Source organism: Ranitomeya variabilis, chromosome 7 (genome assembly GCF_051348905.1).
Source record: "Ranitomeya variabilis isolate aRanVar5 chromosome 7, aRanVar5.hap1, whole genome shotgun sequence".
NCBI lineage: Eukaryota > Metazoa > Chordata > Amphibia > Anura > Dendrobatidae > Ranitomeya > Ranitomeya variabilis.
In genome coordinates this window covers 243554641-243573194 of record NC_135238.1, presented here as the reverse complement: position 1 = coordinate 243573194, position 18554 = coordinate 243554641, and the positions used below count along the sequence as shown (strand labels likewise).

The 18554-nt window shown below is 53.2% G+C and overlaps 1 protein-coding gene across 2 annotated transcripts in view; it reads left to right on the top strand.

Moving 5' to 3' along the window:
- CFAP221 (cilia and flagella associated protein 221) overlaps nt 1–18554 on the top strand; it is a 327923-nt gene that overhangs the window by 79957 nt on the left and 229412 nt on the right. For both annotated transcript variants that reach the window (XM_077273404.1, XM_077273403.1), the window contains exons 8-11: nt 3611–3770; nt 7673–7790; nt 8743–8854; nt 9598–9700. In XM_077273404.1, the coding sequence (XP_077129519.1) occupies nt 3611–3770; nt 7673–7790; nt 8743–8854; nt 9598–9700 (493 nt within the window). The remainder of the gene's footprint in view (nt 1–3610; nt 3771–7672; nt 7791–8742; nt 8855–9597; nt 9701–18554) is intronic.

Here is an 18554-nt window from a genome sequence, read left to right as displayed (position 1 = left end):
ACTGGAGGTGACCTCACCCCTGGTTTTATGTGTGCCCTCCGCATCATCAGTTGATATTTTCCGCTGCTTCATGGTTGCTACCAGGCACCGTTGATCTTTAGCTGCTGTGAGGCACCGCTGATCCTTAGCATTAGGATCTTGTTGTCCAGCGGCACCAACACAACCCCCTCACGCTGCCGCCGCTCCTCAACTAAGTGATTAGCGGCAACAGTATTCAGGGGCACCGAGGCTACCGAAGCTGCCCCCGACACCGGGCCGCTCCCCCCTCCCACTGAGGAGCGGACCACAGTATCGTGGCCTGACCGTCCGCCCGCCACCGGGCCGCCCTCACTGTCCAGCCTCTCGGCTGATGCACCTGCTGCTACGTCCCTGCTACTACAAGCAGAGACGGAGCTCTGTGCCTCACTACATTGCTTTGTAATCTCCCCGTGCCTTTGCACCGGATCCACAGCAGAACCCGGGCTGGGCTGGGCAACGGGGTTTATACAGCGAGCTGACCCTGCAGCCGACTCAGGGGGTACAGGGAGGGGGGCATATACATAGCTTACCGCTTCCTGCAGCTTTGGCTTGGTGGTTTTCTTTGCCTTTTTCTTCTGGCCCCCAGGTGCCTCCTCTGGTAAATCATCACCAAGATGGAAGTTCTGAAGGCACACTGGGGACTCCAGGAGCTTGATCTCTGCCATTAGCGCCCCTCCCTGGCCGATGTTGTCACTGTCCTCCCCAGAGCCAGCAGAACTGCGACGAGATGTCATTGTCGCCTGTCCTGCAGGGACCTCGCTGCACGTGGCCTGTGAGTGACTAAGCAGGCTGCCAGGTGGGTCTTTCTGCTGGTCATCATCCTCCTCCTCATCATCATCATCCACCTGGCTCTCAGGCTGCAGCCCCATCTGCCTTTGCTCTCTGTTATCAGCCATTTCTCTGAATCGGTCTTCATTTATAAGCTTTTCTTTAAATGGTCCACTTTTTTCTCTGATGTAAGCTTTTCTGACTTCAAGCTCATTAATGTCAACTTTCAGTCTCCTTACCTCCACCTGGAGCTGATTCTTCCTCGGTTTGGAGGAACCTGCAGCTTTGTTGCTTGTGCAGCGCAGATCCTCCCGAAGCCTCCTCAGTGCCTTACTAGCCTCTTCATTTTCACGGAGGTGGCTCATGACCCGGGAGGCATAGGTGGACACAGACTCCCGGGGTCTCTGCAGCGCCCAACCCTCCTCAGTGAGGTCAGCCTCACCTCCGTGAGCACTCAGCTTTCCTCCGGAAAGACCGCCATCTTGCACACTACCAGGCTTCTCCTCCATGGAAGCCTTGCGGCTTCTCTGGGTCTCTGCAGACCTGGGGGGAGTAGGAGCCACATTGCTGGTGGAGCGTCTCACCCCCGAATCCTCTGATGTGCAGGCTGGTTGCTGGTTCCTTCTGCCCCCCGCCAGCCTGGTCCGGGAAGCAGAAGCCTGGGACTTGGCTCCGTCGCTCATCCCAGGAAACCCACTCCCTCCCTGGGCAAGAGAGAGAGCAGGTCCCCGGGTGGAGAGGTGGTGGTTCCCAGGAGCTCAGGAGCACACAGCAGGTTCAGTGGCGACCACACCCACAATCAGCACAATGAGCAGCAGCTGAGCTGCACTCACTACTCTGAAGGTGCAGTCACTGTGTACATGCATTACATTACTGATCCTGAGTTACATCCTATATTATACCCCAGAGCTGCACTCACTATTCTGCTGGTGCAGTCACTGTGTACATGCATTACATTACTGATCCTGAGTTACATCCTGTATTATACCCCAGAGCTGCACTCACTATTCTGCTGGTGCAGTCACTGTGTACATACATTACTGTCCCTGAGTTACATCCTGTATTATACCCCAGAGCTGCACTCACTATTCTGCTGGTGCAGTCACTGTGTACATGCATTACATTACTGATCCTGAATTACATCCTGTATTATACCCCAGAGCTGCACTCACTATTCTGCTGGTGCAGTCACTGTGTACATTACATTACTGATCCTGAGATACATCCTTTATTATACTCCAGAGCTGCACTCACTATTTTGCTGCTGCAGTCACTATGTACATACACTACATTACTGATCCTGAGTAACATCCTGTATTATACTCCAGAGCTGCACTCACTATTCTGCTGGTGCAGTCACTGTGTACATTACATTACTGATCCTGAGATACATCCTTTATTATACTCCAGAGCTGCACTCACTATTTTGCTGCTGCAGTCACTGTGTACATACATTACATTACTGATCCTGAGTTACATCCTGTATTATACCCCAGAGCTGCACTCACTATTCTGCTGGTGCAGTCACTGTGTACATTACATTACTGATCCTGAGATACATCCTGTATTATACTCCAGAGCTGCACTCACTATTCTGCTGGTGCAGTCACTGTGTACATACACTACATTACTGATCCTGAGTAACATCCTGTATTATACTCCAGAGCTGCACTCACTATTCTGCTGGTGCAGTCACTGTGTACATACATTACATTACTGATCCTGAGTTACATCCTGTATTATACTCCAGAGCTGCACTCACTATTCTGCTGGTGCAGTCACTGTGTACATACATTACATTACTGATCCTGAGTTACATCCTGTATTATACCCCAGAGCTGCACTCACTATTCTGCTGGTGCAGTCACTGTGTACATACATTACATTACTGATCCTGAGTTACATCCTGTATTATACCCCAGAGCTGCACTCACTCTTCTGCTGGTGCAGTCACTGTGTACATACACTACATTACTGATCCTGAGTTACATCCTGTATTATACCCCAGAGCTGCACTCACTATTCTGCTGGTGCAGTCACTGTGTACATACATTACATTACTGATCCTAAGTTACATCCTGTATTATACTCCAGAGCTGCACTCACTATTCTGCTGGTGCCGTCACTGTGTACATACATTACATTACTGATCCTAAGTTACATCCTGTATTATACCCCAGAGCTGCACTCACTATTCTGCTGGTGCAGTCACTGTGTACATACATTACATTACTGATCCTGAGTTACATCCTGTATTATACCCCAGAGCTTCACTCACTATTCTGCTGGTGCAGTCACTGTGTACATACATTACATTACTGATCCTGAGTTACATCCTGTATTATACCCCAGAGCTGCACTCACTATTCTGCTGGTGCAGTCACTGTGTACATACATTACATTACTGATCCTGAGTTACATCCTGTATTATACTCCAGAGCTGCACTCACTATTCTGCTGGTGCAGTCACTGTGTACATACATTACATTACTGATCCTGAGTTACCTCCTGTATTATACTCCAGAGCTGCACTCACTATTCTGCTGGTGCAGTCACTGTGTACATACATTACATTACTGATCCTGAGTTACATCCTGTATTATACCCCAGAGGTGCACTCACTATTCTGCTGGTGCAGTCACTGTGTACATACATTACTGATCTTATATTACAATCCAGAGCTGCACTCACTCTTCTGCTTCGGTCATATTTCGTACAGTCAGTGGATGTGTTATCTCTGTATGTAATCTGTGTATTGAGCTCAGTGGTGATGGCGTTAACCCTGTGTCCTCAGTGCAGCCTCTCGCTCTGTCCTCTGTTGCAGGGGTGGTCCCGGGCGGGGGGCTTCTGGAGGTGACTGTCACCTATACTCCATCCAGCTATGGAACTGCTCAGGTCCGGTTGGAGCTGCTGATCTCTGAATTCAATGCCAGGCCTCGTGTCTGTGTGGTCACCGGCACGTGCTGCCCTCTGCTGGCTACAAGGTATGTGCAGTCCTGCGAGGAGGAGCCGCACGGTGAGGGTTGTTGAGTCGCTGGTGGCAGCACATTACGAGGTAAAGCACAGACCGGCCACATCAGACACCGCGGAGGAGGAAGACGTGTTGTGGATTTACTGTACTCTGTGTTTGAAGTTTCCTATTATTTATATCTTCGTGCATCGAGGCGGACCTGTGGGCGAGCCTGTGAGTGGGACTGTGGGCGAGCCTGTGAGTGGCACTGTGGGCGAGCCTGTGAGTGGGACTGTGGGCGAGCCTGTGAGTGGCACTGTGGGCGAGCCTGTGAGTGGGACTGTGGGCGAGCCTGTGAGTGGGACTGTGGGCGAGCCTGTGAGTGGGACTGTGGGCGAGCCTGTGAGTGGGACTGTGGGCGAGCCTGTGAGTGGCACTGTGGGCGAGCCTGTGAGTGGCACTGTGGGCGAGCCTGTGAGTGGCACTGTGGGCGAGCCTGTGAGTGGGACTGTGGGCGAGCCTGTGAGTGGCACTGTGGGCGAGCCTGTGAGTGGGACTGTGGGCGAGCCTGTGAGTGGCACTGTGGGCGAGCCTGTGAGTGGGACTGTGGGCGAGCCTGTGAGTGGCACTGTGGGCGAGCCTGTGAGTGGGACTGTGGGCGAGCCTGTGAGTGGGACTGTGGGCGAGCCTGTGAGTGGGACTGTGGGCGAGCCTGTGAGTGGCACTGTGGGCGAGCCTGTGAGTGGCACTGTGGGCGAGCCTGTGAGTGGCACTGTGGGCGAGCCTGTGAGTGGCACTGTGGGCGAGCCTGTGAGTGGGACTGTGGGCGAGCCTGTGAGTGGCACTGTGGGCGAGCCTGTGAGTGGCACTGTGGGCGAGCCTGTGAGTGGGACTGTGGGCGAGCCTGTGAGTGGCACTGTGGGCGAGCCTGTGAGTGGCACTGTGGGCGAGCCTGTGAGTGGCACTGTGGGCGAGCCTGTGAGTGGGACTGTGGGCGAGCCTGTGAGTGGGACTGTGGGCGAGCCTGTGAGTGGCACTGTGGGCGAGCCTGTGAGTGGCACTGTGGGCGAGCCTGTGAGTGGCACTGTGGGCGAGCCTGTGAGTGGGACTGTGGGCGAGCCTGTGAGTGGCACTGTGGGCGAGCCTGTGAGTGGGACTGTGGTTGAGCCTGTGAGTGGCACTGTGGGCGAGCCTGTGAGTGGGACTGTGGGCGAGCCTGTGAGTGGGACTGTGGGCGAGCCTGTGAGTGGGACTGTGGGCGAGCCTGTGAGTGGGACTGTGGGCGAGCCTGTGAGTGGGACTGTGGGCGAGCCTGTGAGTGGCACTGTGGGCGAGCCTGTGAGTGGCACTGTGGGCGAGCCTGTGAGTGGCACTGTGGGCGAGCCTGTGAGTGGGACTGTGGGCGAGGCTTTGGGTGGAAATGTGGGCGAGCCTGTGAGTGGGACTGTGGGCGAGCCTGTGAGTGGCACTGTGGGCGAGCCTGTGAGTGGGACTGTGGGCGAGCCTGTGAGTGGGACTGTGGGCAAGCCTGTGAGTGGGACTGTGGGCGAGCCTGTGAGTGGCACTGTGGGCGAGCCTGTGAGTGGCACTGTGGGCGAGCCTGTGAGTGGGACTGTGGGCGAGGCTTTGGGTGGAAATGTGGGCGAGCCTGTGAGTGGGACTGTGGGCGAGCCTGTGAGTGGCACTGTGGGCGAGCCTGTGAGTGGGACTGTGGGCGAGCCTGTGAGTGGGACTGTGGGCGAGCCTTTGAGTGGCACTGTGGGCGAGCCTGTGAGTGGGACTGTGGGCGAGCCTGTGAGTGGGACTGTGGGCGAGCCTGTGAGTGGGACTGTGGGCGAGCCTGTGAGTGGGACTGTGGGCGAGCCTGTGAGTGGGACTGTGGGCGAGCCTGTGAGTGGCACTGTGGGCGAGCCTGTGAGTGGCACTGTGGGCGAGCCTGTGAGTGGCACTGTGGGCGAGCCTGTGAGTGGCACTGTGGGCGAGCCTGTGAGTGGCACTGTGGGCGAGCCTGTGAGTGGCACTGTGGGCGAGCCTGTGAGTGGGACTGTGGGCGAGCCTGTGAGTGGGACTGTGGGCGAGCCTGTGAGTGGGACTGTGGGCGAGCCTGTGAGTGGCACTGTGGGCGAGCCTGTGAGTGGGACTGTGGGCGAGCCTTTGAGTGGCACTGTGGGCGAGCCTGTGAGTGGGACTGTGGGCGAGCCTGTGAGTGGGACTGTGGGCGAGCCTGTGAGTGGGACTGTGGGCGAGCCTGTGAGTGGGACTGTGGGCGAGCCTGTGAGTGGGACTGTGGGCGAGCCTGTGAGTGGGACTGTGGGCGAGCCTTTGAGCGGGACTGTGGGCGAGGCTTTGGGTGGAAATGTGGGCGAGCCTGTGGGTAGGAATGTAGGCAGGGCCTGTAGTTTGGTTCCTTTCCCTTCCGTTTGTCTGGGTGTCTTTTCTTTATGTACAATGTGCTGGCGCCGTTACAGTCGTCAGTGGAGCTTGCGCAGATTGAACTCTTTAGTCTTCAGGGATATGGCGGCTTCTCTATAGTTTGCTCAGTGCCACCGGTGCCATTGTACTGAAGCCACCATTGATCAATCTGCTGAAGCGTCACTCACTGCTAAAACGGCGCCAGCACAAAAAAAGAAAACAAAAAAGACACCCAGACACAACGGAGGGAACGGAAAAAAGCTGGAGACCCCGACAACAGTCTCGCCCATGCACAGTCCCGTCCATATGCCCATCCATAGCCCTGCCCACAAGTCATGCTAGTGCCCACAGATCCACCTACAGCCTGCCCACAGATCCACCTACAGCCTGCCCACAGATCCACCTACAGCCTGCCCACAGTCCCATGTACAGCCCCCAGATCCACCTACAGCCTGCCCACAGTCCCATATACAGCCCCCAGATCCACCTACAGCCTGCCCACAGATCCACCTACAGCCTGCCCACAGATCCACCTACAGCCTGTTCACAGTCCCACATACAGCCTGCCCACAGATCCACCTACAGCCTGCCCACAGATCCACCTACAGCCTGTTCACAGTCCCACATACAGCCTGCCCACAGATCCACCTACAGCCTGCCCACAGATCCACCTACAGCCTGCCCACAGATCCACCTACAGCCTGCCCACAGATCCACCTACAGCCTGCCCACAGTCCCATGTACAGCCCCCAGATCCACCTACAGCCTGCCCACAGTCCCATGTACAGCCCACAGATCCACCTACAGCCTGCCCACAGATCCACCTACAGCCTGCCCACAGATCCACCTACAGCCTGTTCACAGTCCCACATACAGCCTGCCCACAGATCCACCTACAGCCTGCCCACAGATCCACCTACAGCCTGCCCACAGATCCACCTACAGCCTGCCCACAGTCCCACATACAGCCTGCCCACAGATCCACCTACAGCCTGCCCACAGATCCACCTACAGCCTGCCCACAGATCCACCTACAGCCTGTCCACAGTCCCACATACAGCCCCCCACAGTCCCAACTACAGCCCCACCTACAGCCTCGTCCACAGTCCCACCTACATTCCCATCCAGAGTCCTGCCTACAACCTCATCTACAGCCCCATCTAGAGTCCTCCCTCATTTCCACCTACGGTCCACCCACAGACCCGTCCACAGTCCCACATACAGCTCCATCCACAGTCCTGCCTACAACCGCGTCTACAGTCCCACCTACAGCCCTGCCCACAGTCCTGCCTATGGTCTGCCTACAGTCCGCCCACAGTCCCGCCCCGATGCACAAAGATATGAATATAAGGAAACTTCAAACAATGATTAAAGAAAATCTGCAAAACGTCTTTCTCCACCTCAGGTCTCCGATGTGCCCGGTCTGTGCTTTACATCTGTAGTACATATATAATGGGTGTCCGCCATGTAGTAGCAGAACATGGAGGCAGCTGGATATTATATACTGCTCTCTAATCTCATCAGGACGGTGCAGCCCGAGGAGCAGAACTCACCCAAAGGGCGACTTCAGGGCGGACAGCGACCATATGGGGCGTCCCGTAAGAGGAAGCATTTGCGGAGTCTGCAGCAAAGCGCATCACAGGTAATTCGTCCATCACAGCTGCTGGCTAGAGCCGCCGTCACACTGACCACCGTTACACTGACCACCGTCACACTGACCACCGTCACACTGACCACCCTCACACTGACCACCCTCACACTGACCACCCTCACACTGACCACAGTCACACTGACCACCCTCATGCTGACCACCGTCATGCTGACCACCCTCACACTGACCACCCTCACACTGACTGCTGTAGTGCAGCGGTACCACTCTATGCATGATGAGGCAGTAATCCAGAAAAGGTCAAAGCAAAACGTCTCTTTAATGTTCAGCTAAAAAAAAACAGCACACGATATCTTCTGGATCGCAGCCGGGAAACATATCCTCCAGTTTACAGTCACTAAACACGCCAGTCCACCTCCTGAGACCAGTTGCCATGGGCGACTACACCGCTGTGTACACTGTGGGGTGCCAGGCTTTTCAGCTGCCTTGGCCGTTTGGCTCCGCTGGCCTGTGTTGCTTCACACAGGTGGAGCTCTGCAAAGCCTCTAGCTCTGTACTCCTCCAAAAACCAGACTGACACTGACTGTGACCCTGAAACACCCAAACTCTATACTGCAGGGTTTTTAACTAGCAACCTGTGGCCTTCAGCCACATGGAAAACGTGGCCAGGAATGAAAAAGACTGCAGCTACCATCCTGTAGTTCATTTCAACACAAAAGCCCAGAACAGGTTTTCCCTAAATCTGCCTTGGACAACCAGCATACCCAAGACCTATACTCACTTAAGCCTGCATTGCAACCACAGCTACACCTGTGACTGCAACACCCTCTCATGGCCGCAATACACCTCCGTGCGCATCCTGGGGGGGAACACACAGCGACCAGCGACCATCACATGTAGCACCAGTCACTGCCTCACACAACCGTCACACTGACCGCCGTCACATTGACCGCCGTCACACTGACCACTCACTTGTCCACTGCAGGTCACAGAGTTCCCGAAGCTGAGATTTCCCGTGAATCTCTCCAATCCTCATGCTGTGTCCACGATTCTAAACCAGCAGTCAGGAAAGCTGAGAGCCGGAGACCTGCGGGGAGGTAACACCACGATGAGGGCTGTAGTATTCACTGACTGTTTCATCACCTCTTATCCTCCAGTCAGCTCCAGAGCTGCGGTCACTATTTTGCTGTTACATCATTTCTTATCATCCAGTCACCTCCAGAGCTGCGGTCACTATTCTCATGTTTCATCACCTCTTATCCTCCAGTCACCTCCAGAGCTGCGGTCACTATTCTCATGTTTCATCACCTCTTATCCTCCAGTCACCTCCAGAGCTGCGGTCACTATTCTGCTGTTACATCGTGTCTTATCCTCCAGTCACCTCCAGATCTGCACTCACTATTCTCCTGTTACATCGTGTCTTATCCTCCAGTCACCTCCAGAGCTGCACTCACTATTCTGCTGATACATCATGTCTTATTCTCCAGTCACCTCCAGAGCTGCGGTCTGCCTTTCTTTTTTGGTTATCTCGGTGTTCAGTGCTTGGGCAGGGTATGTGGCGGTATACTTTATGTTGATTACGGCTGAACAGTATGCCCCATAGTGCACTGCACAAATACATTGCAGACAGTAACCATATCACTGAGTTTGCAGCTCTGGATGTGACTCGAGTAGAACCTCCGTATTAGAACAAGGGGACAGAATCTGGCGACCAGTGTGGGGCGGAGCGGTAACTTTTTGGACATGATTTGGCTGCAGCTCTGGATGTGACTGGAGCAGGGGACATGGAGGCTGGTGTGTGGCCCTGTCTTCGGCTCCATCTTTCTTTCTTGCTCGGCAGGAATCTCACACAAGAAAGTGAAGACTCGTCCGGCGAAGGAGACGCGGTTCCAGGAGCTGCTGCAGCAGAATGTGGCGGAGGAAGCTGCCAATCAACTGCGATGGTGACTGCACTGCGGGGGGCGGCAGGACGTGGTGGGGGGCAGCACACTGCAGGGGCGGCAGAACGCGGTGGGGGGCAGCTCACTGCAGGACGCGGTGGGGGGCAGCACACTGCAGGAGCGGCAGGACGCGGTGGGGGGCAGCACACTGCAGGGGTGGCAGGACGCGGTGGGGGGCAGCACACTGCAGGAGCGGAAGGACGCAGTGAAGGGCAGCACACTGCAGGGGCGGCAGAACGCGGTGGGGGGCAGCTCACTGCAGGGGCGGCAGAACGCGGTGGGGGGCAGCACACTGCAGGGGTGGCAGGACGCGGTGGGGGGCAGCACACTGCAGGAGCGTCAGGACGCAGTGAAGGGCAGCACACTGCAGGGGCGGCAGGACGCGGTGGGGGGCAGCACACTGCAGGAGCGGCAGGATGCAGTGAAGGGCAGCAAACTGCAGGGGTGGCAGGACGCGATGGGGGCGTGGCAGAACGCGGTGGGGGGCAGCTCACTGCAGGGGCGGCAGGACGCGGTGGGGGCAGCACACTGCAGGGGCGGCAGGACGCGGTGGGGGGCAGCACACTGCAGGGGTGGCAGGACGCGGTGGGGGGCAGCACACTGCAGGAGCGTCAGGACGCAGTGAAGGGCAGCACACTGCAGGGGCGGCAGGACGCGGTGGGGGGCAGCACACTGCAGGAGCGGCAGGATGCAGTGAAGGGCAGCAAACTGCAGGGGTGGCAGGACGCGATGGGGGCGTGGCAGAACGCGGTGGGGGGCAGCTCACTGCAGGGGCGGCAGGACGCGGTGGGGGCAGCACACTGCAGGGGCGGCAGGACGCGGTGGGGGGCCGCACACTGCTGGAGCAGCAGGACGCAGTGAAGGGCAGCACACTGCAGGGGTGGCAGGACGCGATGGGGGGGTGGCAGAACGCGGTGGGGGGCAGCTCACTGCAAGGGCGGCAGGACGCGGTGGGGGGCAGCACACTGCAGGGGCGGCCGGGGATGCTCACAGGGCGGCTTTGCTACAGTTTTATCCAGACTGGTCCATGTTACCTGCACTGAAACATTGTAACAAATCACCAGGACAGGTTGGAGTAGAAAGACTTGTAAACTGTGGATGCTACTGTCACAAAACCCCAGCTCTGAGAACTGTTGACTTTGTGCAGGTTTTCAGCCTTTTTTTTGCTGACAGTGAAATTGAACATTTCTGTTCACATCTGAGGTGAATGACATGAATAGAATTTCCATGACTGATGGATCTGGCACAGGATGGACCCTCACTGCCCCTGAAAACCACCATAACTCCAGTAACCCCCCAATACATACAAAACACACACATAAAATGTCCACAACTTTAATTATATCCCCGGATTATGACAACCAGGAGTCAGGCAGAGTCCCGGATATTGTGATATTTCAGCTGTCCGACCTACCGCCCCAGGCAAGACAGCATCACCAGACCACATCCTTCAGGCGGCCCCCCATAGCCCAGCCTGTCACCACCATGAGATGACCTCCCGCCTCAGGCCAGACAGCCGTAAAGCGTCACCATACCACATCCTTCAGGCGGCCCCCCATAGCCCAGCCTGTCACCACCATGAGATGACCTACCGCCCCATACCAGACAGCTGTAAAGCTTCACCATACCACATCCTTCAGGCGGCCTCCTGTTGTGAATTCTGTTCTCGAACTCCCTCCGGTGGTTATGAATGGTACTTCGGTGAGTTCTGTCCATGGACTCCCTCTGTTGGCTGTGAGTGGAGCTGCTGGTTCTGAGGTTCCTTCTCCAGCTGACCTCATTTAGTTCTAGGCTGGCTGCTCTATTTAACTCCACTCAGATCGTTACTTGATGCCAGCTGTCAATGTTCTAGTACTGGTTCAGTTCTCTCTTGGATCTTGCAGATGACCTGTCTACTCCAGCAAAAGCTAAGTCCCTGCTAGTTAAATTGTTTATCTCTGTTTTCTGTCCAGCTTGCTATCATGATTTTGCCAAGCTAGCTGGAAGCTCTGGGATGCAGAGTGGCACCTCCGCACCGTGAGTCGGCACGGGGGTCTCTTTTGCACACTCTGCGTGGTCTTTATAGTTTTTTGTGCTGACCGCAAAGTTGCCTTTTCTATCCTCAGTTTGTTTAGTTAAGTCTGGCCTCCTTTGCTGAAACCTATTTCATTCCTGTGTTTGTGACTTCCCAGAGCTGGTCCTGTATTACTAGTTTGCTCATCAGGTCATTCCTAGTGCTCCTAACCACCAGGTCACCATAACAGTACAGCTGGCCAGTAAAGTGTTAATGCATCTCAATAGAGGGATAAGAGAAGTTCTGAGACCATTTTTTTTTTTTTCTTTGCAGTGTGTTTTGTTTTTCTTTTCCCCTTAATCTCTGGGTGGTTCAGGACTCAGGTGTAGATATGGACATTCAAGGTCTGTCCTCTTGTGTGGATCAACTCACTGCAAGGGTACAAGGCATTCAAGATTATGTAGTTCAGAATTCGATGTTAGAACCCAGAATTCCAATTCCTGATTTGTTTTCTGGGGATAGATCTAAGTTCCTGAATTTCAAAAATAATTGTAGACTGTTTCTTGCTTTGAAACCCCGCTCCTCTGGTGACCCCATTCAGCAAGTAAAAATCATTATTTCTTTGCTACGTGGCGACCCTCAAGACTGGGCATTTTCCCTTGCGCCAGGAGATCCTGCATTGCGTAATGTAGATGCGTTTTTTCTGGCGCTTGGATTGCTTTATGACAAGCCTAATTCTGTGGATCAGGCAGAGAAAATCTTGCTGGCTTTGTGTCAGGGTCAGGATGAAGCGGAGGTATATTGTCAGAAGTTTAGAAAATGGTCTGTGCTTACTCAATGGAATGAGTGTGCCCTTGCAGCAATTTTCAGAAAGGGTCTTTCTGAAGCCCTTAAGGATGTTATGGTGGGATTCCCCACGCCTGCTGGTCTGAATGAGTCTATGTCCTTGGCCATTCAGATCGATCGACGCTTACGTGAGCGCAAAACTGTGCACCATTTGGCGGTATCTTCTGAGCAGAGGCCTGAGCCTATGCAATGTGATAGGACCTTGACCAGAGCTGAACGGCAAGAATACAGACATCAGAATGGGCTGTGTTTTTACTGTGGTGACTCCACTCATGCTATCTCTGATTGTCCAAAGCGCTAAGCGGTTCGCTAGGTCTGTCACCATTGGTACTGTACAGCCAAAATTTCTTTTGTCCGTTACTCTGATTTGCTCTTTGTCGTCCTACTCTGTTATGGCATTTGTGGATTCAGGCGCTGCCCTGAATTTGATGGACTTGGAGTTTGCCAGGCGCTGTGGTTTTTTCTTGGAGCCTTTACAGTATCCTATTCCATTGAGAGGAATTGATGCTACGCCTTTGGCCAAGAATAAGCCTCAGTACTGGACTCAATTGACCATGTGCATGGCTCCTGCACATCAGGAGGATATTCGCTTTTTGGTGTTGCATAATTTGCATGATGTGGTCGTTTTGGGTTTGCCATGGCTACAGGTCCATAATCTAGTATTGGATTGGAAATCAATGTCTGTATCTAGTTGGGGTTGTCAAGGGGTACATGGTGATGTCCCATTGTTGTCAATTTCGTCTTCCCATCCTTCTGAAGTCCCTGAGTTCTTGTCGGATTACCGGGATGTATTTGATGAGCCCAAATCCAGTGCCCTACCTCCTCATAGGGATTGCGATTGTGCAATTAATTTGATTCCTGGTAGTAAGTTTCCGAAGGGCCGACTGTTCAATTTGTCTGTGCCAGAACACGCCGCTATGCGGAGTTACATAAAGGAGTCCTTGGAGAAAGGGCATATTCGCCCGTCGTCGTCACCGTTGGGAGCAGGGTTCTTTTTTGTGGCCAAGAAGGATGGTTCTCTGAGACCTTGTATAGATTACCGCCTTCTCAATAAAATCACCGTCAAATTTCAGTACCCTTTGCCTCTGCTGTCTGATTTGTTTGCTCGGATTAAGGGGGCTAGTTGGTTCACTAAGATAGATCTTCGAGGAGCGTATAACCTTGTGCGTATTAAACAGGGCAATGAATGGAAAACAGCATTTAATACGCCCGAGGGCCATTTTGAGTACCTGGTGATGCCATTCGGGCTTTCTAATGCTCCATCTGTGTTTCAGTCCTTTATGCATGACATCTTCCGAAAGTAGATTCATGATTGTATATTTGGATGATATTTTGGTCTTTTCGGACGATTGGAAGTCTCATGTGAAGCAGGTCAGAATGGTGTTCCAGATAATTCGTGCTAATTCCTTGTTTGTGAAGGGATCTAAATGTCTCTTTGGAGTTCAGAAGGTTTCATTTTTGGGCTTCATTTTTTCCCCTTCTACTATCGAGATGGACCCTGTTAAAGTTCAGGCCATTTATGATTGGACTCAGCCTACTTCTGTGAAGAGCCTTCAGAAATTTCTGGGCTTTGCTAATTTTTACCGTCGCTTCATCGCTAATTTTTCTAGTATTGTTAAACCATTGACTGATTTGACCAAGAAAGGTGCTGATGTGGTCAATTGGTCCTCTGCGGCCGTTGAGGCTTTTCAGGAGTTGAAGCGTCGTTTTTCTTCTGCCCCTGTGTTGTGTCAGCCAGATGTTTCGCTCCGGTTTCAGGTCGAGGTGGATGCTTCTGAGATTGGAGCAGGGGCTGTTTTATCTCAAAGAAGTTCTGATGGCTCGGTGATGAAACCATGTGCTTTCTTTTCTAGAAAGTTTTCGCCTGCTGAGCGCAATTATGATGTAGGCAATCGAGAGTTGTTGGCTATGAAGTGGGCATTCGAGGAGTGGCGACATTGGCTTGAAGGAGCCAAGCATCGCGTGGTGGTCTTGACGGATCACAAGAATCTGACTTATCTCGAGTCTGCCAAGCGGTTGAATCCTAGACAGGCTCGATGGTCGCTGTTTTACTCCCGCTTCGATTTTGTGGTTTCGTACCTTCCGGGTTCTAAGAATGTGAAGGCTGATGCCCTTTCAACGAGTTTTGTGCCTGATTCTCTGGGAGTTCCTGAGCCGGCTGGTATTCTCTAAGAGGGGGTAATTTTGTCTGCCATCTCCCCTGATTTGCGGCGGGTGCTGCAGGAGTTTCAGGCTGATAGACCTGACCGTTGTCCAGCGGAGAAACTGTTTGTCCCTGATAGATGGACTAGCAGAGTTATCTCTGAGGTTCATTGTTCGGTGTTGGCTGGTCATCCTGGAATCTTTGGTACCATAGATTTGGTGGCTAGATCCTTTTGGTGGCCTTCCTTGTCACGGGATGTGCGTTCTTTTGTGCAGTCCTGTGGGATTTGTGCTCGGGCTAAGCCCTGCTGTTCTCGTGCCAGTGGGTTGCTTTTGCCCTTGCCGGTCCCGAAAAGGCCCTGGACGCATATTTCCATGGATTTTATTTCGGATCTCCCTGCCTCTCAAAGGATGTCGGTCATCTGGGTAGTTTGTGATCGCTTCTCTAAGATGGTCCATTTGGTACCTTTGCCTAAATTGCCTTCCTCCTCTGATTTGGTTCCATTATTTTTCCAGCATGTGGTTCGTTTGCATGGTATTCCGGAGAACATCGTGTCGGACAGAGGTTCCCAGTTTGTTTCAAGGTTTTGGCGGTCCTTTTGTGCTAAGATGGGCATTGATTTGTCTTTTTCTTCAGCTTTCCATCCTCAGACAAATGGCCAAACCAAACGAACCAATCAGACTTTGGAAGCATATCTGAGATGCTTTGTTTCTGCTGATCAGGATGATTGGGCGTCCTTCTTGCCTTTGGCTGAGTTCGCCCTTAATAATCGGGCTAGCTCGGCCACTTTGGTTTCGCCCTTTTTCTGTAATTCTGGTTTTTATCCTCGTTTTTCTTCAGGGCAGGTTGAGCCTTCGGACTGTCCTGGTGTGGATTCTGTGGTGGACAGGTTGCAGCAAATTTGGACTCACGTGGTGGACAATTTGACATTGTCCCAGGAGAAGGCTCAATGTTTCGCTAACCGCCGTCGCTGTGTTGGTCCCCGACTTCGTGTTGGGGATTTGGTTTGGTTGTCGTCTCGTTATGTTCCTATGAAGGTTTCGTCTCCTAAGTATAAGCCTCGGTTCATTGGTCCTTATAAGATTTCTGAAATTCTTAATCCTGTGTCATTTCGTTTGGACCTTCCAGCTTCTTTCGCCATCCATAATGTGTTCCATAGGTCGTTATTGCGGAGATATGTGGCTCCTATGGTTCCCTCCGTTGACCCTCCTGCCCCGGTGTTGGTTGAGGGGGAGTTGGAGTATGTGGTGGAGAAGATTTTGGATTCTCGTATTTCGAGACGGAAACTTCAGTACCTGGTCAAGTGGAAAGGTTATGGTCAGGAGGATAATTCCTGGGTTGTTGCCTCTGATGTTCATGCTGCCGATCTGGTTCGTGCCTTTCATTTGGCTCGTCCTGATCGGCCTGGGGGCTCTGGTGAGGGTTCGGTGACCCCTCCTCAAGGGGGGGGTACTGTTGTGAATTCTGTTCTCGAACTCCCTCCTGTGGTCGTGAATGGTACTTCGGCGAGTTCTGTCCATGGACTCCCTCTGGTGGCTGTGAGTGGAGCTGCTGGTTCTGAGGTTCCTTCTCCAGCTGACCTCATTTAGTTCTAGGCTGGCTGCTCTATTTAACTCCACTCAGATCGTTACTTGATGCCAGCTGTCAATGTTCTAGTACTGGTTCAGTTCTCTCTTGGATCTTGCAGATGACCTGTCTACTCCAGCAAAAGCTAAGTCCCTGCTAGTTAAATTGTTTATCTCTGTTTTCTGTCCAGCTTGCTATCATGATTTTGCCAAGCTAGCTGGAAGCTCTGGGATGCAGAGTGGCACCTCCGCACCGTGAGTCGGTGCGGGGGTCTCTTTTGCACACTCTGCGTGGTTTTTATAGTTTTTTGTGCTGACCGCAAAGTTGCCTTTTCTATCCTCAGTTTGTTTAGTTAAGTCTGGCCTCCTTTGCTGAAACCTATTTCATTCCTGTGTTTGTGACTTCCCAGAGCTGGTCCTGTATTACTAGTTTGCTCATCAGGTCATTCCTAGTGCTCCTAACCACCAGGTCACCATAACAGCCCCCGTAGCCGAGCCTGTCACCACCATGAGATGACCTACCGCCCCATACCAGACAGCTGTCAAGCTTCACCATACCACATCCTTCAGGCGGCCCCCCATAGCCCAGCCTGTCACCACCATGAGATGACCTAGTGCCCCATACCAGACAGCCGTAAAGCGTCACCATACCACATCCTTCAGGCGGCCCCCCATAGCCCAGCCTGTCACCACCATGAGATGACCTAGTGCCCCATGCCAGACAGCCGTAAAGCGTCACCATACCACATCCTTCAGGCGGCCCCCCATAGCCCAGCCTGTCACCACCATGAGATGACCTAGTGCCCCATGCCAGACAGCCGTAAAGCGTCACCATACCACATCCTTCAGGCGGCCCCCCATAGCCCAGCCTGTCACCACCATGAGATGACCTCCCGCCTCAGGCCAGACAGCCGTAAAGCGTCACCATACCACATCCTTCAGGCGGCCCCCCATAGCCGAGCCTGTTACCACCATGAGATGACCTCCCGCCTCAGGCCAGACAGCCATAAATCGTCACCATACCACATCCTTCAGGCGGCCCCCCATATCCAAGCTTGTCACCACCATAAGATGACCTACCGCCCCAGGCCAGACAGATTAATCGTCACCATACCACATCGTTCACGCGGCCCCCCCCCACCCATAGCCGAGCCTGTCACCTCCATGAGATTTTACATCCTATGCTAGATCTGATTAGTCCACCATAACTTCCACCTGACTCCTGAATCTCTGGTGTGACAATTAACATAAAAGACCAATTCAAGGATGTGAACATATAAACTAGAGCCCCCCACATACATGACTTATAAAGAGTCATCCTACAGTGCTCAGGAGGAGAAGCCCCCTGTGGAGGAAACCTCTAGGGGACCATGACTGAAGATGGCTCTTCCCTTGGTCTTATGCTGTTAATATCCATGATAGACCAAGACCTGGAACACTATATGCCTGGTGATACAACTGCTACAAGGAGACATTCATCACCAAGTAATGCAGAAGTAACACCTGTAGGACTGACTGTACCGGGCAGCCAGAGGGAAGAGATAATAGAGGAATGTCACCCCTGGTAGACTCCCCACCTCCCAGCAAGCACCAGGCACAGTGCTCCTCCTAACTATACAGGAACCCCCTTTCTAAAAACTGCAGGCCTGCTTTATGGGTCTGCCCCTCCCCCAGTCATGTTTCCTCCTCCGGGGCCCCAGTGTAGAGATATATCACAGGTGGATATACGCCCCAGTGTAGTGATATATCACAGGGGGATATACGCTCCAGTGTAGTGATATATCACAGGGGGATATACGCTCCAGTGTAGTGATATATCACAGGGGGATATACGCTCCAGTGCAGTGATATATCACAGGGGGATATACGCTCCAGTGTAGTGATATATCACAGGGGGATATAAGCCCCAGTGTAGTGATATATCACGGGGAGATATACGCTCCAGTGTAGTGATATATCACAGAGGGATATACGCCCCAGTGTAGTGATATATCAAATTCAAATTCAAAGAAGCTTTATTGGCAGGACCAAATACACATCAGTTTTGCCAAAGCAAGTGTATAAAGGCAATAGGGATAGGGACTGTGGGGATGTTGGGTAGGAGCTGTAGGGGAGGTGGATGGGGGCAGATCCAGGGTGGGGGCTATAGTCCATGGCATAGGGGAGGTGGATGGGGGCAGATCCAGGGTGGGGGCTATAGTCCATGGCATAGGGGAGGTGGATGGGGGCAGATCCAGGGTGGGGGCTATAGTCCATGGCATAGGGGAGGTGGATGGGGCAGATCCAGGGTGGGGGCTATAGTCCATGGCA